The sequence below is a fragment of the Eubalaena glacialis genome, chromosome 9 (assembly GCF_028564815.1).
Source record: "Eubalaena glacialis isolate mEubGla1 chromosome 9, mEubGla1.1.hap2.+ XY, whole genome shotgun sequence".
In the NCBI taxonomy this organism is placed as follows: Eukaryota; Metazoa; Chordata; class Mammalia; order Artiodactyla; family Balaenidae; genus Eubalaena; species Eubalaena glacialis.
Window position 1 is genome coordinate 52,331,754 of NC_083724.1, and position 23,320 is coordinate 52,355,073.

Genomic DNA, 23,320 nt, shown 5'->3' on the forward strand with positions numbered 1-23,320 from the left:
GCTCTAGTGTCTACCCACAGGCCACTGAGGACATTTTAGTCAGTTCTGCCAGTCACCTGGCTAAGGAATAAGTTTTTTTTTTTTTTTTTTTAATTATTTATTTATTTATTTATTTATTTTTGGCTGTGTTGGGTCTTCGTTTCTGTGCGAGGGCTTTCTCTAGTTGCGGCAAGTGGGGGCCACTCTTCATCGCGGTGCGCGGGCCTCTCACTATCGCGGCCTGTCTTGTTGTGGAGCACAGGCTCCAGACACACAGGCTCAGTAGTTGTGGCTCACGGGCCTAGTCGCTCCACGGCATGTGGGATCTTCCCAGACCAGGGCTCGAACCCGTGTCTCCTGCGTTGGCAGGCTGATTCTCAACCACTGCACCACCAGGGAAGCCCAGGAATAAGTTTTATAACATGCTATCAAAGATTGTATCTATAATTGTGATGATGTTTTAAAATAACCACTTCATTTAGATTTTTCTGTTTTAACCCAAGGTATTCTTCTGCGGAAATAAGGAAACAGTTTACCCTCCCACCAAACCTTGGCCAGTACCATCGACAAAGCATAAGTACCTCTGGCTTCCCCTCTCTTCAACTAGTAAGTATGAGTTACAGGTTTGCTTAGAGAATGGTCAAGGGCTGAAGTGCCCAGCGTATACTTTTGCTTCCTGAGTCTTAGATTTTCCCACCGATACCTTACATCACCAACCGCCAGTTCCTGGCTCTGCACTGCTTTTTGACATCAATTCCCCTCTCTCCCTCCGTTCACTAGGGCTGGGAATACAAAGTGGATCTCCAGGGACTCTGATTCTGAAGTCTCTGGACTCAGTGGACTTCCAGGCTATTTGATTTCACCCAAATTATGATTCATATTTTGGGGAGGGGAAGGATTAGGCTGGAAACTTAAAACCATTTGTAACATGCTTTTATCAGAAAAAAATGTATTCCCAAATCTGAAAAGCCAAGTTATGAACCTTAAGCTTTTTAAATAATTTTTTTGGAAGTGTAATTTACATACAATAAAATTTCACTCATTTGTAGGTGTTTGAGGAATTTGGCCAATTTATAGTTAACCTGTACTCAGTCAAGATATAGAACTGTTTCTTTACCCTAAAAAGCCCCGTCATGCCCCTTTGCAGAGGGTCTCCTCTCCCAGCCCTCAGCCAGCAGCCCTGGGCAATCACCGATACACTTCTGTCGTCATAATTTTGCCTTCTCTGGAACTTCATGTCCGTGGAATCAGACAGTAGAAACCTTCATTTTTAAAACACAGTCCCCCTTTCAAGTTGAAGATTGCCTACATTTTTATATTAACGCCAGTTGTTGAGTGTGTATACATATGTTATGTTATTTGAGGACTAAATGCGAGACGTGTGCCCGGTGGGTTAAATCTGACTTAAATGAGATAGTTTATAAAACCAGAAGTGAGTCTTCACTTCCTTTGTGAGAGAGCTGCAGCCTCCACTGTACTCACTTCCCCTCACAGCACAGCCCCACTTTCTTGCTCGTTCTCGTGGTTATCTTAAGGAGGTTAGGTTATTTTTTCTTTCTCACTTATTACTTCAAAACCACTTCTGCTCTTAGAAATTTTGTAACCTTCCACTCGGTTTCCTGTAGCCGCCATTTTGTCTCCTGTAACAGTTTCCACGCCGTGTAACTGTGTATCTTTTAAAGGTATGTTTACCGGAGTGATTTGTGGTTCTTTCAGTAGGATAATTTGTGTGTTGTGTCACTGATGAAATAGTAGTACTAAAAAATGTATAGCACCTTTAACTGCAAGAGGTAACTTTCGATGACAGTTCTTTAAAAAATCTGCTTATGACTTCGGTGGCTTGTTCAACTGCCCTTTTTATTTGTACTTTTCCTGTCTGTTTCAGAGTCACAGATTATAATAAAAGCACACCAAGGGCATAATGTCCGTGCTTTCAGATGTATTAGATATGCTTTAATCCAAGATAAATTAGATGTGCTTTTTGGTTTCATGTGCTGCTGGTATAGATTTCATTGAAAACCAAAAAAAAATTTTTTTTTAAATTTCTGACTCAGATTGTCTTCCAAAATATGCAAAATGCAGTTAAAAAGTGACTGGATACATTTTTAAATCTTAAACAAGGTGGGGGAGGTGGGGTTTGGTGCTTTGCTTCTTTGTAAATTCAGACTGCAGCTTTCTGCAGTAGTTGTCTTGAGAAATAGTATGGCCCTCACTATTAAGAGGCTTTAAGGAAGTTTAACTCACAGGCTTTAACCCCTTAGCTACACACCAGCTGCAGCCTGAAATTTCTTCAGGAGAAATCTTTTTTATTTAAAGTCACAAATTTTAAAAATTGTTTCTTATTTTTGCAGGCGTTCTCTTGTTAGTTATGCCGCGTCATCAGGTTTTGACAAAAGTGAATTTGGATGAATTACTTCATTAGCTAGGTGGTAGCGTTAACATCTGGCTTAACTTCTAATAGAATGTGTCGAAGAAATAGCAAAAATGTTTAACTATACATGAATCATGTGGTCCTGTCATAATTTCTACCCTGTTCTATTTGCAAATAAGTAGCCTTTAAAATGTATTTCTCCTTGTTAATCCCAGTTTAGTCTTCTGAATATTTTCCCCCAGACCTCTACCCCAGCTTCAGCACAGTGTACTGACCCTGCTCCTTGTTAACTGCCTGAAGAGCAGGTGGCATGAGGGAGCAAAAGTCTGCATTTGATTCCTCTTTTGGTTTTTTTTGTTTGTTTTTTAGAGCTTTACACAAGTGGAAGGTCACATCTTTATTTCTTTCTTTTTTTTAAAAATAAATTTATTTATTTATTTTTGGCTGTGTTGGGTCTTCGTTTCTGTGCGAGGGCTTTCTCCAGTTGCGGCGAGCGCGGGCCACTCTTCATCGCGGTGCGCGGGCCTCTCACTGTCGCGGCCTCTCCCGTTGCGGAGCACAGGCTGCAGACGCGCAGGCTCAGAAGTTGTGGCTCACGGGCCTAGCTGCTCCGCGGCATGTGGGATCTTCCCGGACCGGGGCACGAACCCGTGTCTCCTGCATTGGCAGGCGGATTCCTAACCACTGCGCCACCAGGGAAGCCCCCCTCTTTCGTTTTTTAAATTCAAGGTCTGCTCAGGAAATCCCAGCACCCTAATGTTTACCTGCTGGTCTTGTTGTAATGTCAGAATGAAGTGGCTGTTCTTTCCCTTGAGTCATCTTCCTGAACGAAGGTTCCTCCAACAAAAAATCATCCACTTACATGGTGATTTCCCTTTCCCTTAAAAAAATTATTTTGTTTCATAGAAAGATAATGGGACATTTCAGGAAGATTTATTTCTGGCAAGGCAGAGGAGTAGTTTATCAACTAAAGACTCTCACCCTGAAGCATCTTTAAAAAAACTTTTCTTAAATGAGAAGCCATAGACTGTTCATTGTATGATTTTAGACGATTGGAAAATTTGAATAAGTGCGTTTTGACCTTTATTTCCCTTACCTTTGTTTATAGAACCACCATTTCAACAACCCCACATGCTGATATAAATGTTTAATTTTTAAAAGTATTTAATTGGCACCACGTTATTTATTTATTTTAATTTAATTTTTATTTTATATTGGAGTAGAGTTGATTTACAATGCTGTGCTAGTTTCAGGTGTACAGCAAAGAGATTCCGTTACATATATACATATATTCATTCTTTTTCAGATTCTTTTCCCATATAGGTTATTAAAGCATATTGAGTAGAGTTTCCTGTGGTATACAGTAGGTCCTTGTTGACTTTCTATTTTATATATAGTAGTGTGTATCTGTTAATCCCAAACTCCTAATTTATCCCCCCACCCCTTTCCCCTTTAGTAACCATAAGTTTGTTTCCGAAGTCTGTGAGTCTGTTTCTGTTTTGTAAATAAGTTCATTTGTATCATTTTTTAAGAGTCCACATATAAGTGATATCGTAGGATATTTGCCTTTCTCTGACTTACTGCACTTAGTGTGATAATCTCTGGGTCCATCCATGTCGCTGCAAATGGCATTATTTCATTCATTTTATGGCTGAATAATATTCCATTGTATATATGTACCACATCTTTATCCATTCATCTGTTGATGGACATTTAAGTTGCTTCCATGTCTTGGTTATTGTAAATTGTGATGCAATGAACATTGGGGTACATGTATCTTTTTGAAGTATGGTTTTCTCCGGATATATGCCCAGGAGTGGGATTGCTGGATCGTATGGTAGTTCTATTTTTAGTTTCTTAAGGAACCTCCATACTGTTCTCCATAGTGGCTGTACCAATTCACATTCCCAACAACAGTGTAGGAGGGTTCCCTTTTCTCCACACCCTCTCCAGCATTTACTGTTTGTAGACGTTTTGATGATGGTCTTTCTGACCAATGTGAGGTGAAACCTCATTGTAGTTTTGATTTGAATTTTTCTAATAATTAGCAATGTTGAGCATCTTTTCATGTGCTTTTTTGGAAACTGGCACCAAGTTATTTAAAACCCAATCAATTATACCTTGTTGTTGTTTTGCAAGAGGCTGGAACTTGCAGTCAGCTGGATCTGGGGTGGAGCATAACCGTCACTTATTCATTACATAATTTGGGGCAAGTTAAGTAACCTTGATGAAGGCTGCAGTTTCTTCATGTGCACTATGGGCATAGCAATGCTACCCCTATTAGGGTTAATATAGTGTGATAAAATAGATGCTGTGTACATAGAGGCTAATGTTGCTGTCTATTTATTTGGCACTATGGAGACACTGTGGGAGATTTCAAGAAGATGAATAGGAGATGGTTTTGCCTCTTAAGGGCCTTATAATATATTTGGGAAGGCAGATAATACAGAGAATCCATGCTGGCTTTGGGTGTGGTAGGTGTTCAGAGGAGAGAAAGATCCAAGATAAAATAGGAGGTGAAGGCTTGAAGGGGGAGGTTGAGAAGATTTAGAGGAAGGTTCTCAGACCTGGCTCTCATTAGAATCACCTGAGACCATTAGAAACATACCTGTGGCCTATCATAGAACAAATACATCAAAATCCCTAGGGTTGGGGTCCAGGTATCAGTATTTTAAAGTTCCATGGAACTTTAACATGTGGTCCAGGTTGAGGATCATTTAAAGAACCTATATGTTGATAGATAGAAGTAGTCCAAATAGGAGGAAGAACATAAGAAAGGTAAAGTTTCTTTTGTTGTCCTGGTTGCTCTGAATTTCAGAAAATGTAATAAGCGAGGACTACTTGCTAATCCTGTGAATATATTTTTATATAAATATAGCGGATTCTGTCATAAATCTGATAAATCAAATGAGAGGAAGGTTGCGTTTGATTTTGTGGGTATGTATGTGTGCATGTGTGTTTGTGTGGTGTTACTGGGTTTTTGTTTTTTTAACCCTAATTGTAAATGTTAGCTGTGGTGATTGTGTAAACATGCATTTTCAAAGTAGATAAAATATTTTAAAATTTTGCATATTTGAATATGAAGAGGGTTCACCATTTAGAGTTGGTTTTATAAAACAAAATGCAATGATTACAGACTTGCCCTGGGTCTTTTTGACACTCCTAATTCTCCCATCAGAGTCCTTTGTGGCCAGTGCCAAAGAGAGGGGCTTGTGAATAGAATCACCTGTGCATCACCCATTGGCCTTGGAATTCTCCATTGCCACAGCTATGTGAATAGGTTGGCCAGACCCCCTCTGATGCCAATCATCTATAAAGGCAAACAACTATGTATTAGTTGTCTTCGTTAAGATGAAACTGTAAAATATTAAAACTATTTTTCTGATTATTCAAAGTAGAGAGTAAAGCGTACAAGAGAAGAAAGGTAGGTCTTCTTTGCCCTAAGTTAGAAAGGATTTGAGATACTGTGTGCATGGTTAATAACTTAACTTACATTTTTATAGAGGGAAAATTGTTATTTTTAAAAGTGAGAATAGAAAAACTTTGAAATAAAATGGAATGAATCAGCTGGATCATAACAGCTCTGGCTGAAGAGAAGGATGTAGAAAGCCACATCCTGGATATAAATCAAAACACCATGGTTACACGACATGTTTGTATATAACAGTTACGGGGGAAAGAAAAAAGGAGATCTCATACCTTAGAAAGCATTCATTTTTGTTTTGTGTTTAAGCTTCTCTGCAATAAAAGATCCTTTTTTTTTTTTTAACCACTAAGGATGATCTAAATGGTGGATCACTCGATAAACATGGTGTTTTTTATTTTTCTTTTGTGCTTCATCTTTCAAAGAAGTTGGACTATCCTTAGGTTTCATTGATTTCACTGGAGGGGACATGATGGAAAATGAAGATTTCATTATAATTTTCATGCAAATTCACAGTGGAAGGCAAAATGAAAGAGTGCCACCCTGCACGCAGAGCATGAATTTCATTACTGTCACTGTAAAGCAGAGGAATCAAATCAGTTTTGGTAAGATGAGATTGATGTCCATTATGGCATGTCAGTATCTTCCATACAGTGGCATCAGTGGACGATTGTCATTGGTGGAAACAGGGAAGTATTCCTTAATCTAAGCCATGAAGTACTTTGAAATATTGAAGCCAGAAGAACTTTACTACCTTCTGCTCTGTTTACTTAAAGATAGTAGAGAGCCAAGAGGATTGCTTTGCATATTCATTTATTCAGGAAACATGTATTGGGTCTCACTCTGTGCCAGGAATTGCTCTAGGAGCTGGGGATACAGTAGTGAATGTAACAAAGTGTCTATCTTCATGAGCTTACATTCTGGAATGAGAGACATAGACAAATAAGTGAATGTAGACTATCTCAAGGGGTAGTAAGTGCTTTGAAGAATGAAACGTGGATAGGGAATAGAGCGTGACACAGAAGAGAGCACTATTTTAGATTGAGTGGTCTGTGAAGGCTTGGAGGTCTGGAAAGAAGACACTTGGGAAGAATTCTGAATGAACTTAACAGGTATTTGAAGGAAGAATATTCGATTTAGAAGGAACAGCAAGAGCAGAGTCCCCAGAGCAAGAGCATATGGCATGCTCCAGAAACAGTAAGGATGCAGACAGTGAGCTGAGCAGAGTGGGCAATAGGAGATGAGATCGAAGAGGAATCAAGGCTGGGTCATAGGCCTCAGAGGCCGTGGAAGAACTTTGGCTCTTACTTGGATTAAGATGGGAAGTCACTGGAAGCACAGGCTCAGCACCATCTGAATTTTTATTATAAAGGTTGCTTATAGGGTTCTTTTTATAAAGATCACTCCGGCTGCTAAGTGAAGAATAGACCGGGGTGGGGAGGGCAGTTAGGAAATTGTCACAGTAACTCAACAAAACAATGGTGGTGCTTTGGAATAGGGTGGTGGCAGTAGAAAAGGTGAGAAGTGGTTGGATTCTGGATATATTTCAGAAGTAAAGTGGATAGGATTTTCTGATAGATAATATGCAGGATGTAAGAAAAAGAGAGAAATCAACCTTGACTCCAAAGATTTTGCGCTGGGCAGCTGGTGGAGTGGAATCGCCACTTGCTGAGATGCACAGACTTGGAAAATATGGGAAGAGCAGATCGGCAGGAAAATTAAGTAATTTTGAATTTGTTATGTTTGAGAGGCCTGTTAGATCACCAAGGTGTGATGTTGAGATGTAACTGGAAAAATCAACCTGAATATCAGGGCAAAGGTAGAGGCTACAGATATATAGCTATAATTTTAAAAAGAAAGAAAAAGACCGGGCTTCCCTGGTAGCACAGTGATTAAGAATCCGCCTGCCAGTGAAGGGGACACGGGTTCGAGCCCTGGTCCGCGAAGATCCCACATGCCGCAGCCTGTGAGCCTAGAGCCCGTTCTCTGCCACAAGAGAAGCACTGCAATGAAAAGCCCGCGCACCGCAACAAAGAGTAGCCCCCGCTCACTGCAACTAGAGAAAGCCCGTGCGCAGCAACGAAGACCCAACGCAGCCAAAAATAAATAAATTAAATAAATAAATTTTTGGGCTTCCCTGGTGGCGCAGTGGTTGAGAATCTGCCTGCCAATGCAGGGGACACGGGTTCGAGCCCTGGTCTGGGAAGATCCCACATGCCGCGGAGCAACTGGGCCCGTGAGCCACAACTGCTGAGCCTGCGCGTCTGGAGCCTGTGCTCCGCAACAAGAGAGGCCACAACAGTGAGAGGCCCGCGCACCGCGATGAAGAGTGGCCCCCGCTTGCCACAACTAGAGAAAGCCCTCGCACAGAAACGAAGACCCAACACAGCCATAAATAAATAAATTAATTAATTAATTAAAAAAAAAAAAGAAAGAAAGAAAAAGAAGGTATTTAAAGTCATGGGCATAGATGGGATTATATGGGAGTAAATTCAGATTGGGGAGAGAAGCTCTTTTAAGACTGAACCCTAGGGCTCTGCAAAGGAGAAGGAGAACCTAGGAAAAGTCGTGTCCCAAAGGTAGAGTGACCAAGTGCCTGTTCCAGTTTGCTGGACTGAGGGGTTTCCTGGTACATGGACTTTCAGAGATTGGGACACACTAGGACAGTTGGTCCCTCTCCATGTGAAGAAAGTGTTTCAAGAAGGAAAGAGTGATTAACTGTCCAGTGCTATAAATAAACCAGGAATGAGCAACAGCCTCTGAACTTGGCAGCATGGAAGTCTTGGGTGACTTTGACCAAGACTCGTCTCTCATGAACAGCCAAGTTGATTTGAGGACCACCCACCACATGGATAAACATGCATGAGGGTACAAGGCCAGGGCATTTGGAAGCATCACGCCTCTTCCCCTAGCCCCACCCAAAGCGTCATGAAGCTTCCCCAGTGTTGTAACAAAGGACCCAGGTCTTTTGTGATTACCTGTGTGATTTGGGCCAAGTTATTTAACTTCTCTGTTTTTCAGTATCATTATTTGTGAAATATTGTCCAGATTTGTTATTTTAATCATCTATCAGTGTGATGACGGCATACTATGCTGTGCTAGGGCTACATAGATTAATTTTAAACAGACATGGTTCTGATGCTGTAGAAATTTTCAGCTTCAAAACAAATTGAATCCTACCCCGTGTCAGGGGAACTAGCCCTTGATGTGCATTAGGGGACAAGGAAAAACTTGAACCCTCTTCATTAAAAATGAATATTTGTCTCTGAATAATTTGAGCTTTTAGAGTATTTATACTTCTTGTGTATTTCTAGTCTTCTATTGATCAGACATCTGAAGAAAATAGCTAGAAAGAAAGACTGCACGAATCTTCACTAGAGGAGTGTTGAAAATTGATTGAGGGCATTGACTATGTCTCCTTGGCCTAGTGCTGGACTGCTTAGGACCCCAGCGAGTATTTGTTGAATGAGTGAAAGTTGGTGTATTATTCTAGATTCAACCAGAGCAGTGGAACTGGTAGGAGATGCATCTTCGTGTGTATTAAGGAATTGATTACAGGGAATTGGTTTACCCACTGGAGGTGGCTAAGCAAGCCTGAAGTCCACGGGGCATTCAGGAAGGCAAGATCACAGCAAGCTGGAACTCCATGGGCATGAGCTGAAGCCTGGAGCCCTGAACTTCCAGAGAGCCTCCAACCTCTTTGAAAAGACATCCAACTGATTAAGTCAGGCCACCCAGGCTAATCTCCCTTTTGATTATCTTAAAGTCAACTGGTTAGAGACTTTAATTACATTGGTAACATCACTTCACAGCAGCGCCTAAATTAGTGTTTGATTGTATCAGTAGGTGTGCGTATGCTACAGAATAGCTGCAGTCTCCCTTCTGTCCTCCAATTCTGGCAAGAGAAAACCCCTGTAGCCAACCACGACTGGAAGAATACTAGGAAGGGAATTTGGAGGAATGTAGCTCTGCTGAGCCAAGGTGACACATCACAAAGCCATCACAATCAAAGCCTGATTTAGGATAATTTGCAGTCTTAAGTTGTTTTGTTTTTAAAAATGGGTTTTTTTGTTTGTTTTTATTTTGATTATTTAGGGTTTTTTCTTATATTATTTTAACAAATGATAGACATGATGTGATAATTCCTTGTGTAAGATGACCTTGAAATTACTTTGGATCATACCATTTAAACTAGTCTTGAGTCTCCACTGTCTAGGAGGCCACATATAACTCAGTAGCAGAGAAAACAGAAATAGTAAATTTTCACATTTGGCTTTTATGCTCCCAGGAGCCCAAGGGACTGACCTCAGAACATGCCCCTCCGACCCCATTCCCAAACTTCAGCCCCCATTGAAATGCAAAACCACTGTAAATCTCTTCAATATTTGTTCACCCCTAAATGTGTGTATGTGTTAATTGCTTAGTAATAAAACCTACTCTTGAGATTGACTTCAGATAGTTTAGAGAACAGAAATGTCTTTTGATTCCTGGTTATTTGAATATGCAAGAGGAACAACTTGCTCGGAGGCCTAGGTAGTTGGCCTCTCCACCCACTTGCCAACAGCAGGACTAGTTTACATCTCTTTTGGAATGAACAGTTTCCTCCCTTGTTAGTTTCAGCATGGAAAGGGTAGTGGTGACTCATTATTAAATGCCAGCTTATGTGTAGTGCTAGAATTATACTCAAGAATTCTATCATTATGGCTTATTCTTATCGTCTATTCAGTCCTGAAGTAGATTCAGACCGTAAGAGTTTATGACTTTATGATCAACTGTGTTTATTGCTTTTGGCACATTGCCACACAGTTAGTGCTCAGTGATGACACTGTATTCTTTGTCATAGCTACCCCCCCTCCAAAGATAGCATTATTTTGTATGTGAGAAGGTGGCAAGCTTCCCCGTCTCACAGTTGACTCAAGGTCTGGGGAAAGAGGCATGAGAGTAGCTTCCTGTATTCATCTTTATCCCTAAGGGCCAACTCAGTGTCTTGCATTTAGTAGATGTTCATCAAGTAATTGAACTTGCTGATGAAGTTCAAAAATGAAGGAGTCAGCTATCCTTTGCCCCCCGGCTCTTCGGCAGCCTGTCCTGTAGGTAACAGGTGCCAGCATCAGCCAGGTTTTTCCTATCCCTTGTGGCTTTGAATTTTAGGGACATGATAAGTATAATACTTTGGCTGGACCTAAATTTTTTTCTCTCTGATGATTTCACACAAATGCCATTTCTCTGTGGAAGCTTCTACCTACTATTGGTTGGCCAAAAAGTTCCTTTGGGTTTTTTTTCCGTTAAGATGTTACAGAAAAACCCAAAGGAACTTTTTGGCCAGCCCAATAGTTATTAGTGCTGGTGTCACATTGTTTCAAATGTGCTTCAATATAATTTTTCAGTATATCTTTTCAATGCCTCTGCTTGAATAATTGCTATTCTTCATGATAAATTTACGTTTAGTATCACTTTAATCAGTTAATTACTTCACTATTATTACTTTGAGAAGCCAATCTCATGAGAAGTTCAGAGTGGAACTTGTGCGTGGTGGCAGATGGATTTATTTTACTCTCTTCTAAACACACTTACCACTGCCTTGTGTTTAATTATTTCTGGAAATCCAGATTCCCTGGAAAGCCTGCAAGAGAAAACAAAATTAGGAGCCTGCCTAGGTTTGAATTCCAGATGGGCTACTTCCCAGCTATGTAAACATGGGCAAATTATTTAATCTCTAGCCTTCAAAGTCCTCATCTGTAAAATGAGGGTAATAAAAGAGTGTACTTTACAGAGTTCTGGTGAGAATGAAATGAGATAATGTCTAGAATGACCTAGCACAACTTCTTGGCACATAGTGCTCAACAATTTTTAGTTCAAGGGTATAGACTTTACAGTAATAAGGTTGAGTATGCAAACAGTGCAATCTCTTCATTTCGAGTTGAAGTCATTTCAGTCCCTGCCCCTGAACTCTGTGCCGTGTTGTGATAAGGAGTGGGAAAGTCTGCTTTCTCCTTTGGGGTTGGTCTTATGTAAGTCTACAGTAGATTTTTTTTGTTCCGTGCGTGGATAATGCCTGTTGTTCCCTCTGGCAGAGGTCAACAATGTCTTTTTGCAAACTGTCCCCACCTGGCTTCTGCATAGCCTGATCTGCAGTTCTCTGAGCCCCTGATGGTCCCAGCTGCTTCATTTTGAGAGGCCCCTCTAAGGACTGTGGTCCTCTCCTTAGCTGACTTCCAGGTCCCCAGTCAGAACCCAGGGAAAGAAACTTCCTTGTCCTCAGTCACACTTTGTGGGAGCCTTGGGGAACCAGGGGAGTGTCTGTGCTCTCTCCTACTGAAGAATGTCCTGCTGCCTTCTCTTCTGCCCCTTTTGGTCCTGCTGGCATAGGGCATTATGTAAGCCAGCCACTTCAAGAATCTCAGACAAGGAGGGCATGTCTGCTCACTTCGCAGCTTCGTCCTCACTCTTTCACATGTCACTCAGGTCTCCACCACCACCAGGGACACAAAGGTGGGAGGAGACAGGGCAAGCCACACTTACCTTCTCTAATCTTCTTGCCTCTTCCATGGCACTTTGTTCCTCATCTCTAACCTGGAGCCTTACATCTAGCCTGGTGTATGGTTTCAGGGCGATGAAAAACCTGTTTTGTCAGCATTTCCTTTGGATCTGTCCTTGTTTCAGAGCGAGGCAGTACAAGTCAAGAATCTGGGGTGTTTGTTGGACTGATGACTCCAAATAGCCTGCCATAAATGAACACCACAGAGCTGCTGTTATTATTATTATTATTATTGTTATTAGTAGTAGTAGTACTACTACCACTACTACACATGTCAACTTGATCTAAGTGATTCTTTTACTCCCTTAAGGCAGTGGTTTCCTAAGTCTAAGTGGATTTCACAAGCTAGAAAAAAATATTTGTTGAATTGCCAACTTTTTCTTTTATCACCTGAGGAAAATTATTTTTTAAATTACCACCTACTTCTATCATTTCTTTTATACCCCCACTATGGAAGGATATAATTGAAGAGACAAAAAAAAAAAAAAGGCAATCCTTTTCAAGCAAGTACATTTAGCCGTATGAAAACTCAGCCAGTTGCCCTTAGTTTGCTCATTTAACTGCAGTCAGTGAAAATTCTTCCCAACTGGCATCAGGCAGTGCAGCAGCGTTTGGAAATCACTGCCTTGGAGTGTCCCAGCCACCCAGCCTGGTTCACTGTGGGCTGTGATTACAAATGAAGTGCCTTCAAGAATCAATGTGTAGGATAACTCAGGCCAAAGAAAGCACTGTACCTAAATACTCAGAAGGACTGTCGAGTTTGCCTGAATTTCTAAAAAATTGCCTCCGATTCGCTGCTTCACTGTATTTAGGTAAACGTGGCCTCAGAGAGCTTTTGCATGAGAAATTATAAAAATGCAACAAAGCCTTGTGATCTCATTTTGGATCTTCTCAAGAATCCTCATCAAGATGCAATTAAGCAGAGAAAAATTCTGCCTTGGGGTGTGATTTTAATTACCCACCGTGTTCTGACTTGACTTTCCATGCTGTGTTTCTTTTCCTTTGCATATCACCACTTCTGTGTTTGACAGCTTCTCTAAAGACAGCCCCACTTAGTTGTACATGAAGAGCAGAGCACTTACTGGGAGGAGAGGGAGGACAGGGCACACATCTCCTGTCGCCTTAGTGCTTTTACCCTAAACCGTGTGGGAACCTCTTTTTCCTTTCCCTGCCCCCAGCCTCAGTTTTATGACCCGGTGGAGCCAGTGGACTTTGAAGGACTTCTGATGACACACCTGAACAGCCTGGATGTGGAGCTTGCCCAAGAGCTGGGAGACTTCTCCGAAGACGACTTGGACGTGGTGTTCACGCCGAAGGAATGTCGAACTTTGCAGCCCTCTTTGCCGGAGGAAGGGTAAATTGCTTTCTTAAAATGTGGTGGGATTATGATGATCATGGCTGTTCTTGGTTAGGGAGAGATGCCCTAATTCTGGACTTCTCTTACAAGTAACATGACTCAGATCTATCAAGATGTGCAGGATGACTACTGTGGTACTGTCGCCTACGTGTAGATAGATTTTGAACTGGTTTGACCAGAGGCTTTGAAAAGCCATGTGGGGACTACGCCAGTTAAAGGGCTGCAGTGGAACAAAATCGACTGCTTCAGAAGAGGTGAAGAGTGCAGGCTCTGGACCCAGACTGCCCGGGTCAGCTCAGTGACTGTGGGCGAGTCATGTGACCTCAGGAGGCCTCAGTTTTTCCATTTGTAAAAATACTGATCATTGAAATGCCTCCATTCAGGAGCATTTTAATTGTTTCCATATATGAGACTGGATCAAGTCACAAAAGTAAGTCCAATCCACATTTCTTGAGCATCTACTATGTGCTGAGAACTGGGATAAAAAGATGAGTAAGGCAAAGTTCTTTCTTTTGAAGCAAGTCTTGTCAAGCGGAAAAACAATGGGGAAAGCTCTGTAGTGTGAATATGTGAATAGCTGCTTAGGGCTGAGTTTCTACAGTGGGTTAATCGATGTGTTTACAGGTGTCAGCATTAGCCCTCAGTATCAAATGATGGAATTATATTTAGATGAAACTCCTGTTATTTCCATAGTGTAACAAGCACTGTCTCTTTGGAGGTTTAGGATGAACTTTTATTTGCATTCATCTTCAAAACCAAATTAAGATTCACATCCTCCTGAGATTTTCAACCTTCTCCACTTCCCCAAAAAGTCCTGGAAATGAGATCATGAAACACGGCCCCTGCCCTCATTACTCGGGGATATTCCAGTTCTATTTTGGATTTTATTTCATCACAGTTTAAGAAGGTTAGATGACAGTGATAGGGTATTATTTGACCCTTTGCTCTTTGTTTAGACAGTTCTCATTCATATAGAAGAGCTGACCATATGCTCTGCTCTAACATTTTGAAGATACTCACTTCCCAGAAAACAAAATCATGGTGATTCTTGGGAAACATTTTTCCCTGTTGTCAGTCCATTTATTCAGATGTGACTTTCATATAGGTAACATCTATTATTGTTACCTTTGGTAGAGAATAATTTAATTTCTTTGTGTAAAATATACGGTTAATTGTCTTCAAATGAGATCAGAATCTTGGAAAAGCCTGTTTAAAATACTTACAATAAGTTTACAGGTAGGAGGATTTTGATTTTTTTTTTGAAATTTGATAGAAGAGGTAATTTTTTTCTTAACATCAGTTTTTGAGCATAATATTGCCTTGTCACCAGAATTGATAACTAACACGTTATCTGTCTGATGGCTTTCAAATACCCTCTACTATTTCTATTGTTGCCCAAAAGTCTTATGTATAATTAAAGCCCAGGAAAGTATCATCATCATCAGAGTAAACGACAGCTGACTCCTGTTGAACCCCAGTGCCTATCCGAGAACTTGATGTTGAGCTGTGATAGTGTAGTGGGTGTAAACCTGCACTCCCAGGTGAGTGGCCTGGGGTCAGTTCCCTGCTCTTCCACTTGCTGAGTGACTTTGAGAAAGATCTTTTCATCTCATCCCTCTGCAAAATGAAAATAGTAATAGCATCTGTTCTATGGAGCTGATTGACATTAACTGAATTCATACATGTAGAGGGATTGCATCAGTGCCTAGTGCAGAATGAATGGCACACAAGTGTGAACTATCACAGGTAGGTCTTATTATGTGCCAGACGCTTTTCTAAGCACTTCACACACTGACTTCATCTTCATCACAGCTCTCCAAAGGAGCACTGCACGATTACTAACACCACTTACGGTGAGGAAACTGAGGCACAGAAGGGTTGAGTGACTGGCCCAAGGTCACGTAAGGAGTGGGGCTGGGATTTGAGTAGTCAGGGCCCAGGGACCACATGTCTGACTTCTATGGTATTGCATCTAAAACTAACAGCCAGTCCACAAGGTGGGTACTGTTCTTACCCTCTTTCTACAAACCAGAAAATTAAAACTTAGAGCACTTAGACCTATTTATCTGTAGTACCAACACATTTGGAAGAAGAGCAAAAAAAAAAACCCCAAAAAACAAACAAACAAACAAACAAAAATAACCTTTGCTACTGTGGGGAAGTAGTGATTTCTAAATTTCCAGACTCCGAAGCACTCTAAGAGTTTCTCTCATGACACACTCTATGCAGTAGACAAGAGCTGCCCGAATTAATAATCACCAACCAAAGCCAGGGCCTGTCAGCTCCTCAAAGTACAACTCCTCTTCTTCTTGGCTTTCAAAAAGGAAAACATGCATGTCCTAACAAGGTTACACGTGAGCAAAAAATATGCCCAGATTACCCCGGAAGAGACTGGTATTTATACTTATTCTTCTTGTTTTGTATGTGATTACAGCTAGTTCTACCTGTCTTGTGTCAGAATGCCTTCAGGGATAGATATAGTCTAATATGATTCTATGTAATAAAGAAAACCCACAAAGCATAAAATGCCAACGTTTGTCTCATCAAAGTAAAAATGTTACTGCCTCAGGAATACTTCAGACACTTGAAAGGATTGGATAACAATGCCCTTCCCATTCTCAGTTGATATGGATTTGAAATCATGCTGCTCTCCTTGGTTATGATAAAGGATTGCTTTGTTGTGTTTACCTGGTAATAACATTTTTATGTTGTTTTCCACCTCATTAGGGTTGAACTGGACCCTCACGTCAGGGACTGCATTCAGACCTATATTCGGGAGTGGCTAATTGTGAATCGGAAGTAAGTTCATTTTTTTCCCTCTTTACATATATACTTACTTTATATCGTTACCTTTTTATAACTTTTTAAAAAAAATTAATAAACTTTTTTTAGAACAGTTTAGGCTTACAAGAAAATTGATTAGAAAGAAGTACTGAGAGTTCTCATATACTACCTCCCACACACATTTCCCCCTATTATTAATATATTGGGTTTTTGTGTGCGTGTGAGGTTTTTATGTCCTTGAATGACCATGAATATTGATTTTGGGGATTCCAAATAAACTTTAGCAAGTAGGCAAATTTGCAAATGCAAAATCCGTGAATAATGAGCATTAACTGTATCTTGTATCACTCTCCTGCTCAAACACCTTCTAAGGCTCTCTATTTCCTACTATATCAAATATAAACACCACCTGCTTGCCTTTCAAGGGCCTTAATAATCTGGCCCAACTCTATCTATTAAAACGTATTTCCCTTAACTCCTGGAGCCCCTTGCTTTCTCTGAGCCTGTGTCTCTTCCTCACTGTTGCACCACATGACTGACTCAGTCCTCCCTCCACACCTTTGCTCTTGCTGTCTCCCCTCTGGGCATGCTCTCCCTTCTTTCATCAGTCTACCCAATCCTCCCAATCCTACCCGTGGATAAAAGATCATATCAAATTTCTTTTTTCTTCGTGCAGCTTTCTCTGACAAATTTATCCTTCCTTGGATGAGTCTTACTTAAGTGTGGAATATTTGGTACAATTGATGAGCCAGTGTTGATCCATTATTATTAACTAAAGTCCATAGTTTACAGTAGGGCTTATTTTTTGTGTTTACATTCTGTGGTTTTGACAAATGTAAAATGACATTTATCTACCACTGGAGTGTCATACTGAATAGTTTCACTGCCCTAAAAATCCCCTCTGTGCCAACTGGTCATCCCTCCCTGGCAACCACTTATCTTTTTACTGTCTCCATAGTTTTGCCTTCTTTCTCCATGTCTTTTTGTGGCTTGATAGCTCATTTCTTTCTTCGCTGAATAATATTCCACTGCATGGATTTACTGTAGTTTGTTCATCCATTCACCTACTGAAGGAGAAAGTTACATTTTAAACACAAAGAATAGAGCCCTTTTATTTCTATTCTGATGAATTCCTGGGAGGTGGGGGTGGGGATTAATGAATGGAAATTTGGCTTCAGATTCAAAGGGCACATTTAAATTTATGACCAAGAAATAAATTGCTTGCTTGCCTTCTAGTCAAAAAGACCCTTCTCTCCTGGGTTAATTAAATGTTCCAAGACATTGTCCTGAGCTTTTTGTCTCCAGGCCGATGACCTGGAGAGTACCCTTTAATGAGAAGCATCTACCCACACTGGAATTCGCAACCTGTATGTGTGTACGTGTTGGGGAGCTGGCTGGGGAGAGTCTGCAATCAGGGGCACACCCCACTAGAGAAACATCAGAGAACCTGGGACAACACACAAGTAGTTTGAAATTCTGATATCCTCACCTCTCCTATACTCCAGTAAGAATTACTGTTCTGTGGGATAAATGATGAAAGATTTTGGAGGTTGGGTTTTATCCAGCTCCTGGAAGTGTGCCATTGAATTTGTGCTGATGTGTTTTGGAGTAATGTCAGTATGCATACTATTTTCAGTAGCTGAGAAAGAGAAAGCGTCACTTGTATAAAGTAATTAAGAGAAAGTTAGATGCTAATCCATCATCTGTTCTAACTTGAATAGAAAACCAAGTTTGCCGGGCAGTCAAATAAGATTATACTTTGCTGGTAATAAATAAAAGATTTCAGAACAAGTTGTTCTCATGCTTTTAAATGTTATAATTAGAGGTACTTTCTGGATATGAAGGTTTGAAGGAAATCTGAGAAGGGACAATAAATAGAAAGGTCCATTTTACTACATTTGGTTTTTATTTTCTATTTGGGACACTGCACTTTTCATTCTTCATGGCAATTCCCATTGGAATTTTTTTTCTCTATCTTGAACAAACTTAAAGGACTCTTTTTAGAATACTCATTGTAAAAATTTTGGAGATCATAGCGAAACAAAAAGAGAAAACAAAAATCACTCAATTTCACTATAGACAGATAACCACCATTAACATTTGATGTGTTGCCTTTGAATCATATTTCTTTATATATATTTGTATAAAAATTAAGTCGGATTATGATACTGTTTTGCAGCATGCTTTTTCAGTCTTCACAGTAAGTGGTAACTATCTCTTTGCTATTAAATATTCTTCCTCAAGACAATTTTTAATGGTTGTATAATGTATTTGTAGAAAAATTTATTTAAACAATTTTAATGTTTAGATGATCCCCTGTTTTTCAGTGTTATACCCAGTATAACAACATTCTTGTGTATAGTTATGGTTTTTTTCCTTTGGAATAAATTCCTACAAGAGGAGTTTCTGTGTGTCTAACTGTATGCACAAATTTAAGGATTTGGGAATAATATATCAGAAAGATTATTAACAAGATATGCATGAATCCTCAAGAATATTGGATGTTATCTTTTAATAAATTTCCAATTTTATTTGTAAAATGGCTGTCTTTTATTTGCATTTTCTTTGATTGTTTCAATTCGGTATCTTTTTTTCCATAAATTTGTTGTCCATTTGTAAGTTTTCCTTGGTGCTCTGCTTATTCATTAAATTTGTGCATCTCTATTAATGTATTTGTCTGGTCTTGTTTATCTTTAGGGCTGCTTTTATTTGGTAAGGATATTAACCCTTTGTATGTCATATAATACAAATTCCTTACCCAGGATACTCTTTGTCTTTTAAATTTGTTTATACTTTTTTAACATTCAAAATTATTTATTAGTAAAATTTATATTGACAGTTTTCCTTATGATTTATATTTTTGCTGTCATGCTTAAAATTTAATCCATAAACCTAATATTATTTACTAGGAATTTTGGATTAAAATGTTAAACTAGACCATTAGCCACTTTGATTATTGCTTCCGTTCCCTCATGTGTCTCCATTTGTTTTTATCTCTCCTGTAGAACAGTGGTTTTTCATATATTTATTCTATGCAAGTTTTGTATCTTTTTATTTTCACAAAACAAAGCAATGTCTGTTTTAACTTTATGTTTGGCAACATAACTGAGGATGGGGATTGTCATTGGCCCCGTTATCTGCGCACTTGGGTAACGGACCAGCTTGTTTCCCAGAAATTAGCTAATGGACAGGTAGACGTGTGCAACTTCGAAACTCGTTGTCAGTTTCTGGCAAGCTTTGACTAGTGTTTAACTGAGGAAGCACCTTTTCCAACCCCACTGTTTGACCTTTTGGTGCTCTAAATCTGCTACTCTAACATAAAGGCTATAATTCCTATTGCACAGTCCTCCCAGGATCATTCTGCCCTCATGTGCATCCATAATATTTTATTTGTGGGGAGAATCCAATACACTATTCCAGGTGCCCTTCATCTCCCAACCCTACATACATATTCAGCTAGTTGTTTTCTATGAGTTGTTTCTATATGGTTGCAGAATGATGGTAGAAAGAGAAAGGCAAGGAAGGTCGTGGTTCTGGTGGTGGTTCATTTCAGTAAAACCAGGTGGAACCTGTGAATGGCTTCATAGGTAAGCCACTACAATGAAGAAGGAGAATTTAGATTTCTGACTATTGTAGACATTGACTGTTCGGGGACTGGCAGGAAGGAAGGTACAAAGTGCCTTCCTCTGCATTGCCCTTTGGGGAGCCAAAGTATGGCACATCCTTCTCTTTCCAGCTGCATCTGATCCACAGAGATTCTGTCTAGACTTAGGCATTAAGTTATCTGTTTTGGTGAGTTTCCATTTTTTCTGTGTCTTCATAGGCAGGGAAGTTGGAGAAAGTCACAATAGTGGTTGCTGACCAGTTGTTAATTAGCAGTTAATGAGCTCTCCTTTGAATTTGTTATTTTATGTGCTAAATCATGCAAGCTTGTTTTGAAAGAAATCAAGTCATAAGGGGTGTATGAAGTAGAAAGCTAGTCTCTTGCCTCACTGCTCGCTTGCTCCCTGTCCTTCTCTTCAAGTTCACTCTCTTTTTTTTATAACTTTTTTCCAGATTGATTTTTTTATTGAGGTAACATTGGTTTATAACATTATATGTTTCCCATCTACAACATTATATTTTTACTTCTATGTACCCTACAGCACGCTCACCACCAAACTTTAGTTTCCATCCATCACCGTATAGTTGATCACCTTTACCCATTTCATCCTCCTTCTGCCCCTTACCCTCTGGTAGCCACTACTCTGTTCTCTGTTATCTATGTTTTTGAGGGTTTTTTATTTTTTTCAACCCACTCTTTTTTTTTTTTTATTAAACATCTTTATTGAAGTATAATTGCTTTACAATGGTGTGTTACTTTCTGCTTTATAACAAAGTGAATCAGTTATACATATACATATGTTCCCATATCTCTTCCCTCTTGCATCTCCCTCCCTCCCACACTCCCTATCCCACCCCTCTAGGTGGTCACAAAGCACCGAGCTGATCTCCCTGTGCTATGCGGCTGCTTCCCACTAGCTATCTATTTTACATTTGGTAGTGTATATATGTCTATGCCACTCTCACACCCTGTCACATCTCACCCCTCCCCCTCCCCATATCCTCAAGTCCATTCTCTAGTAGGTCTGTGTCTTTATTCCCGTCTTGCCACTAGGTTCTTCATGACCTTTTTTTTTTTTTCCTTAGATTCCATATATATGTGTTAGCATACTGTATTTCTTTTTCTCTTTCTGACTTACTTCACTCTGTATGACAGACTCTAACTCCATCCACCTCATTACAAATACCTCCATTTCATTTCTTTTTATGGCTGAGTAATATTCCATTGTATATATGTGCCACATCTTCTTTATCCATTCATCTGATGATGGACACCTAGGTTGCTTCCATGTCCTGGCTATTGTAAACAGAGCTGCAATGAATATTTTGGTACATGACTCTTTCTGAATTATGGTTTTCTCAGGGTATATGCCCAGTAGTGGGATTGCTGGGTCGTATGGTAGTTCTATTTGTAGTTTTTTAAGGAACCTCCATACTGTTCTCCATAGTGGCTGTATCAATTTACATTCCCACCAACAGTGCAAGAGTGTTCCCTTTTCTCCACACCCTCTCCAGCATTTATTGCTTCTAGATTTTTTGATGATGGCCATTCTGATTGGTGTGAGATGATACCTCATTGTAGTTTTGATTTGCATTTCTCTAATGATTAATGATGTTGAGCATTCTTTCATGTGTCTATTGGCAATCTGTATATCTTCTTTGGAGAAATGTCTATTTAGGTCTTCTGCCCATTTTTGGATTGGGTTGTTTGTTTTTTTGTTATTGAGCTGCATGAGCTGCTTGTAAATCTTGGAGATTAATCCTTTGTCAGTTGCTTCATTTGCAAATATTTTCTCCCATTCTGAGGGTTGTCTTTTGGTCTTGTTTATGGTTTCCTTTGCTGTGCAAAAGCTTTTAAGTTTCATTAGGTCCCATTTGTTTATTTGTGTTTTTATTTCCATTTCTCTAGGAGCTGGGTCAAAAAGGATCTTGCTGTGATTTATGTCATAGAGTGTTCTGCCTATGTTTTCCTCTAAGAATTTGATAGTGTCTGGCCTTACACTTAGGTCTTTAATCCATTTTGAGTTTATTTTTGTGTATGGTGTCAGGGAGTGTTCTAATTTCATACTTTTACATGTACCTGTCCAATTTTCCCAGCACCACTTATTGAAGAGGCTGTCTTTTCTCCACTGTATATGCTTGCCTCCTTTATCAAAGATAAGGTGACCATATGTGCGTGGGCTTATCTCTGGGCTTTCTATCCTGTTCCATTGATCTATATTTCTGTTTTTGTGCCAGTACCAAACTGTCTTGATTACTGTAGCTTTGTAATATAGTCTGAAGTCAGGGAGCCTGATTCCTCCAGCTCCATTTTTCGTTCTCAAGATTGCTTTGGCTATTCGGGGTCTTTTGTGTTTCCATACAAATTGTGAAATTTTTTGTTCTAGTTCTGTGAAAAATGCCATTGGTAGTTTGATAGGGATTGCATTGAATCTGTAGATTGTTTTGGGTAGCAGAGTCATTTTCACAGTGTTGATTCTTCCAATCCAAGAACATGGTATATCTCTCCATCTATTTGTATCATCTTTAATTTCTTTCATCAGTGTCCTATAATTTTCTGCATACAGGTCTTTTGTCTCCTTAGGTAGGTTTATTCCTAGATATTTTATTCTTTTTTCAACCCACTCTTAACTGCATGGAGGTCATTGTGTAGCCTCCCAGATCTTCTTTTCATGCCCTCACAAACGTACATGAATATTCATATTTACATAAATATTTATGTATGCAAAAATACACACGTAAATAAATATTTTACATACATACATAATATACTTTTTTTCAATAATGTCTTTGAAATCTTTCCATATCAAAGACCTATCCCTTTCTTTTAAAATGCTACCTGGCATTCCAGGGGTGAAGGAAAATACCATAAATTATTGACTTTCTTACTGCAGTTGTCTCCATTTTCCACAATATAAATGATACCACAATGAACATCTATGCACATTTGCCTCTACACATGTGTGAATATTTCTGAAGGTAGAAATGGAACCAGTGCATATGATATAGTCTAATAAGTACTGCCAAATTCTTCTCCAGAAAAGTTGTGTTAATTTACTCCATTACCAGCTGGACATGAAACTGCCCTTTCTCCTCATATCCTTGCCAAGGCTGGATATTATTGATTAAAATAAAATTTAAATTCCTCCAATCTTATTCTAGTTATAATTTTAAACTAGAAGCTATTATACCCACTTTCATAATATTGTTTTCTATCACTGGGTTTTCTTCCCTTACCTATCCTAAAATCCCAGTTAAATATAC

The 23,320-nt window shown here is 39.6% G+C and overlaps 1 protein-coding gene across 1 annotated transcript in view; it reads left to right on the top strand.

Annotated features, from left to right (window-relative positions):
- DOCK8 (dedicator of cytokinesis 8) overlaps nucleotides 1–23,320 on the top strand; it is a 221,411-nt gene that overhangs the window by 49,441 nt on the left and 148,650 nt on the right. The window contains exons 2-4 of the mRNA XM_061201215.1: nucleotides 483–585; nucleotides 13,491–13,666; nucleotides 16,397–16,468. Coding sequence (XP_061057198.1) covers nucleotides 483–585; nucleotides 13,491–13,666; nucleotides 16,397–16,468 — 351 coding nt within the window. The remainder of the gene's footprint in view (nucleotides 1–482; nucleotides 586–13,490; nucleotides 13,667–16,396; nucleotides 16,469–23,320) is intronic.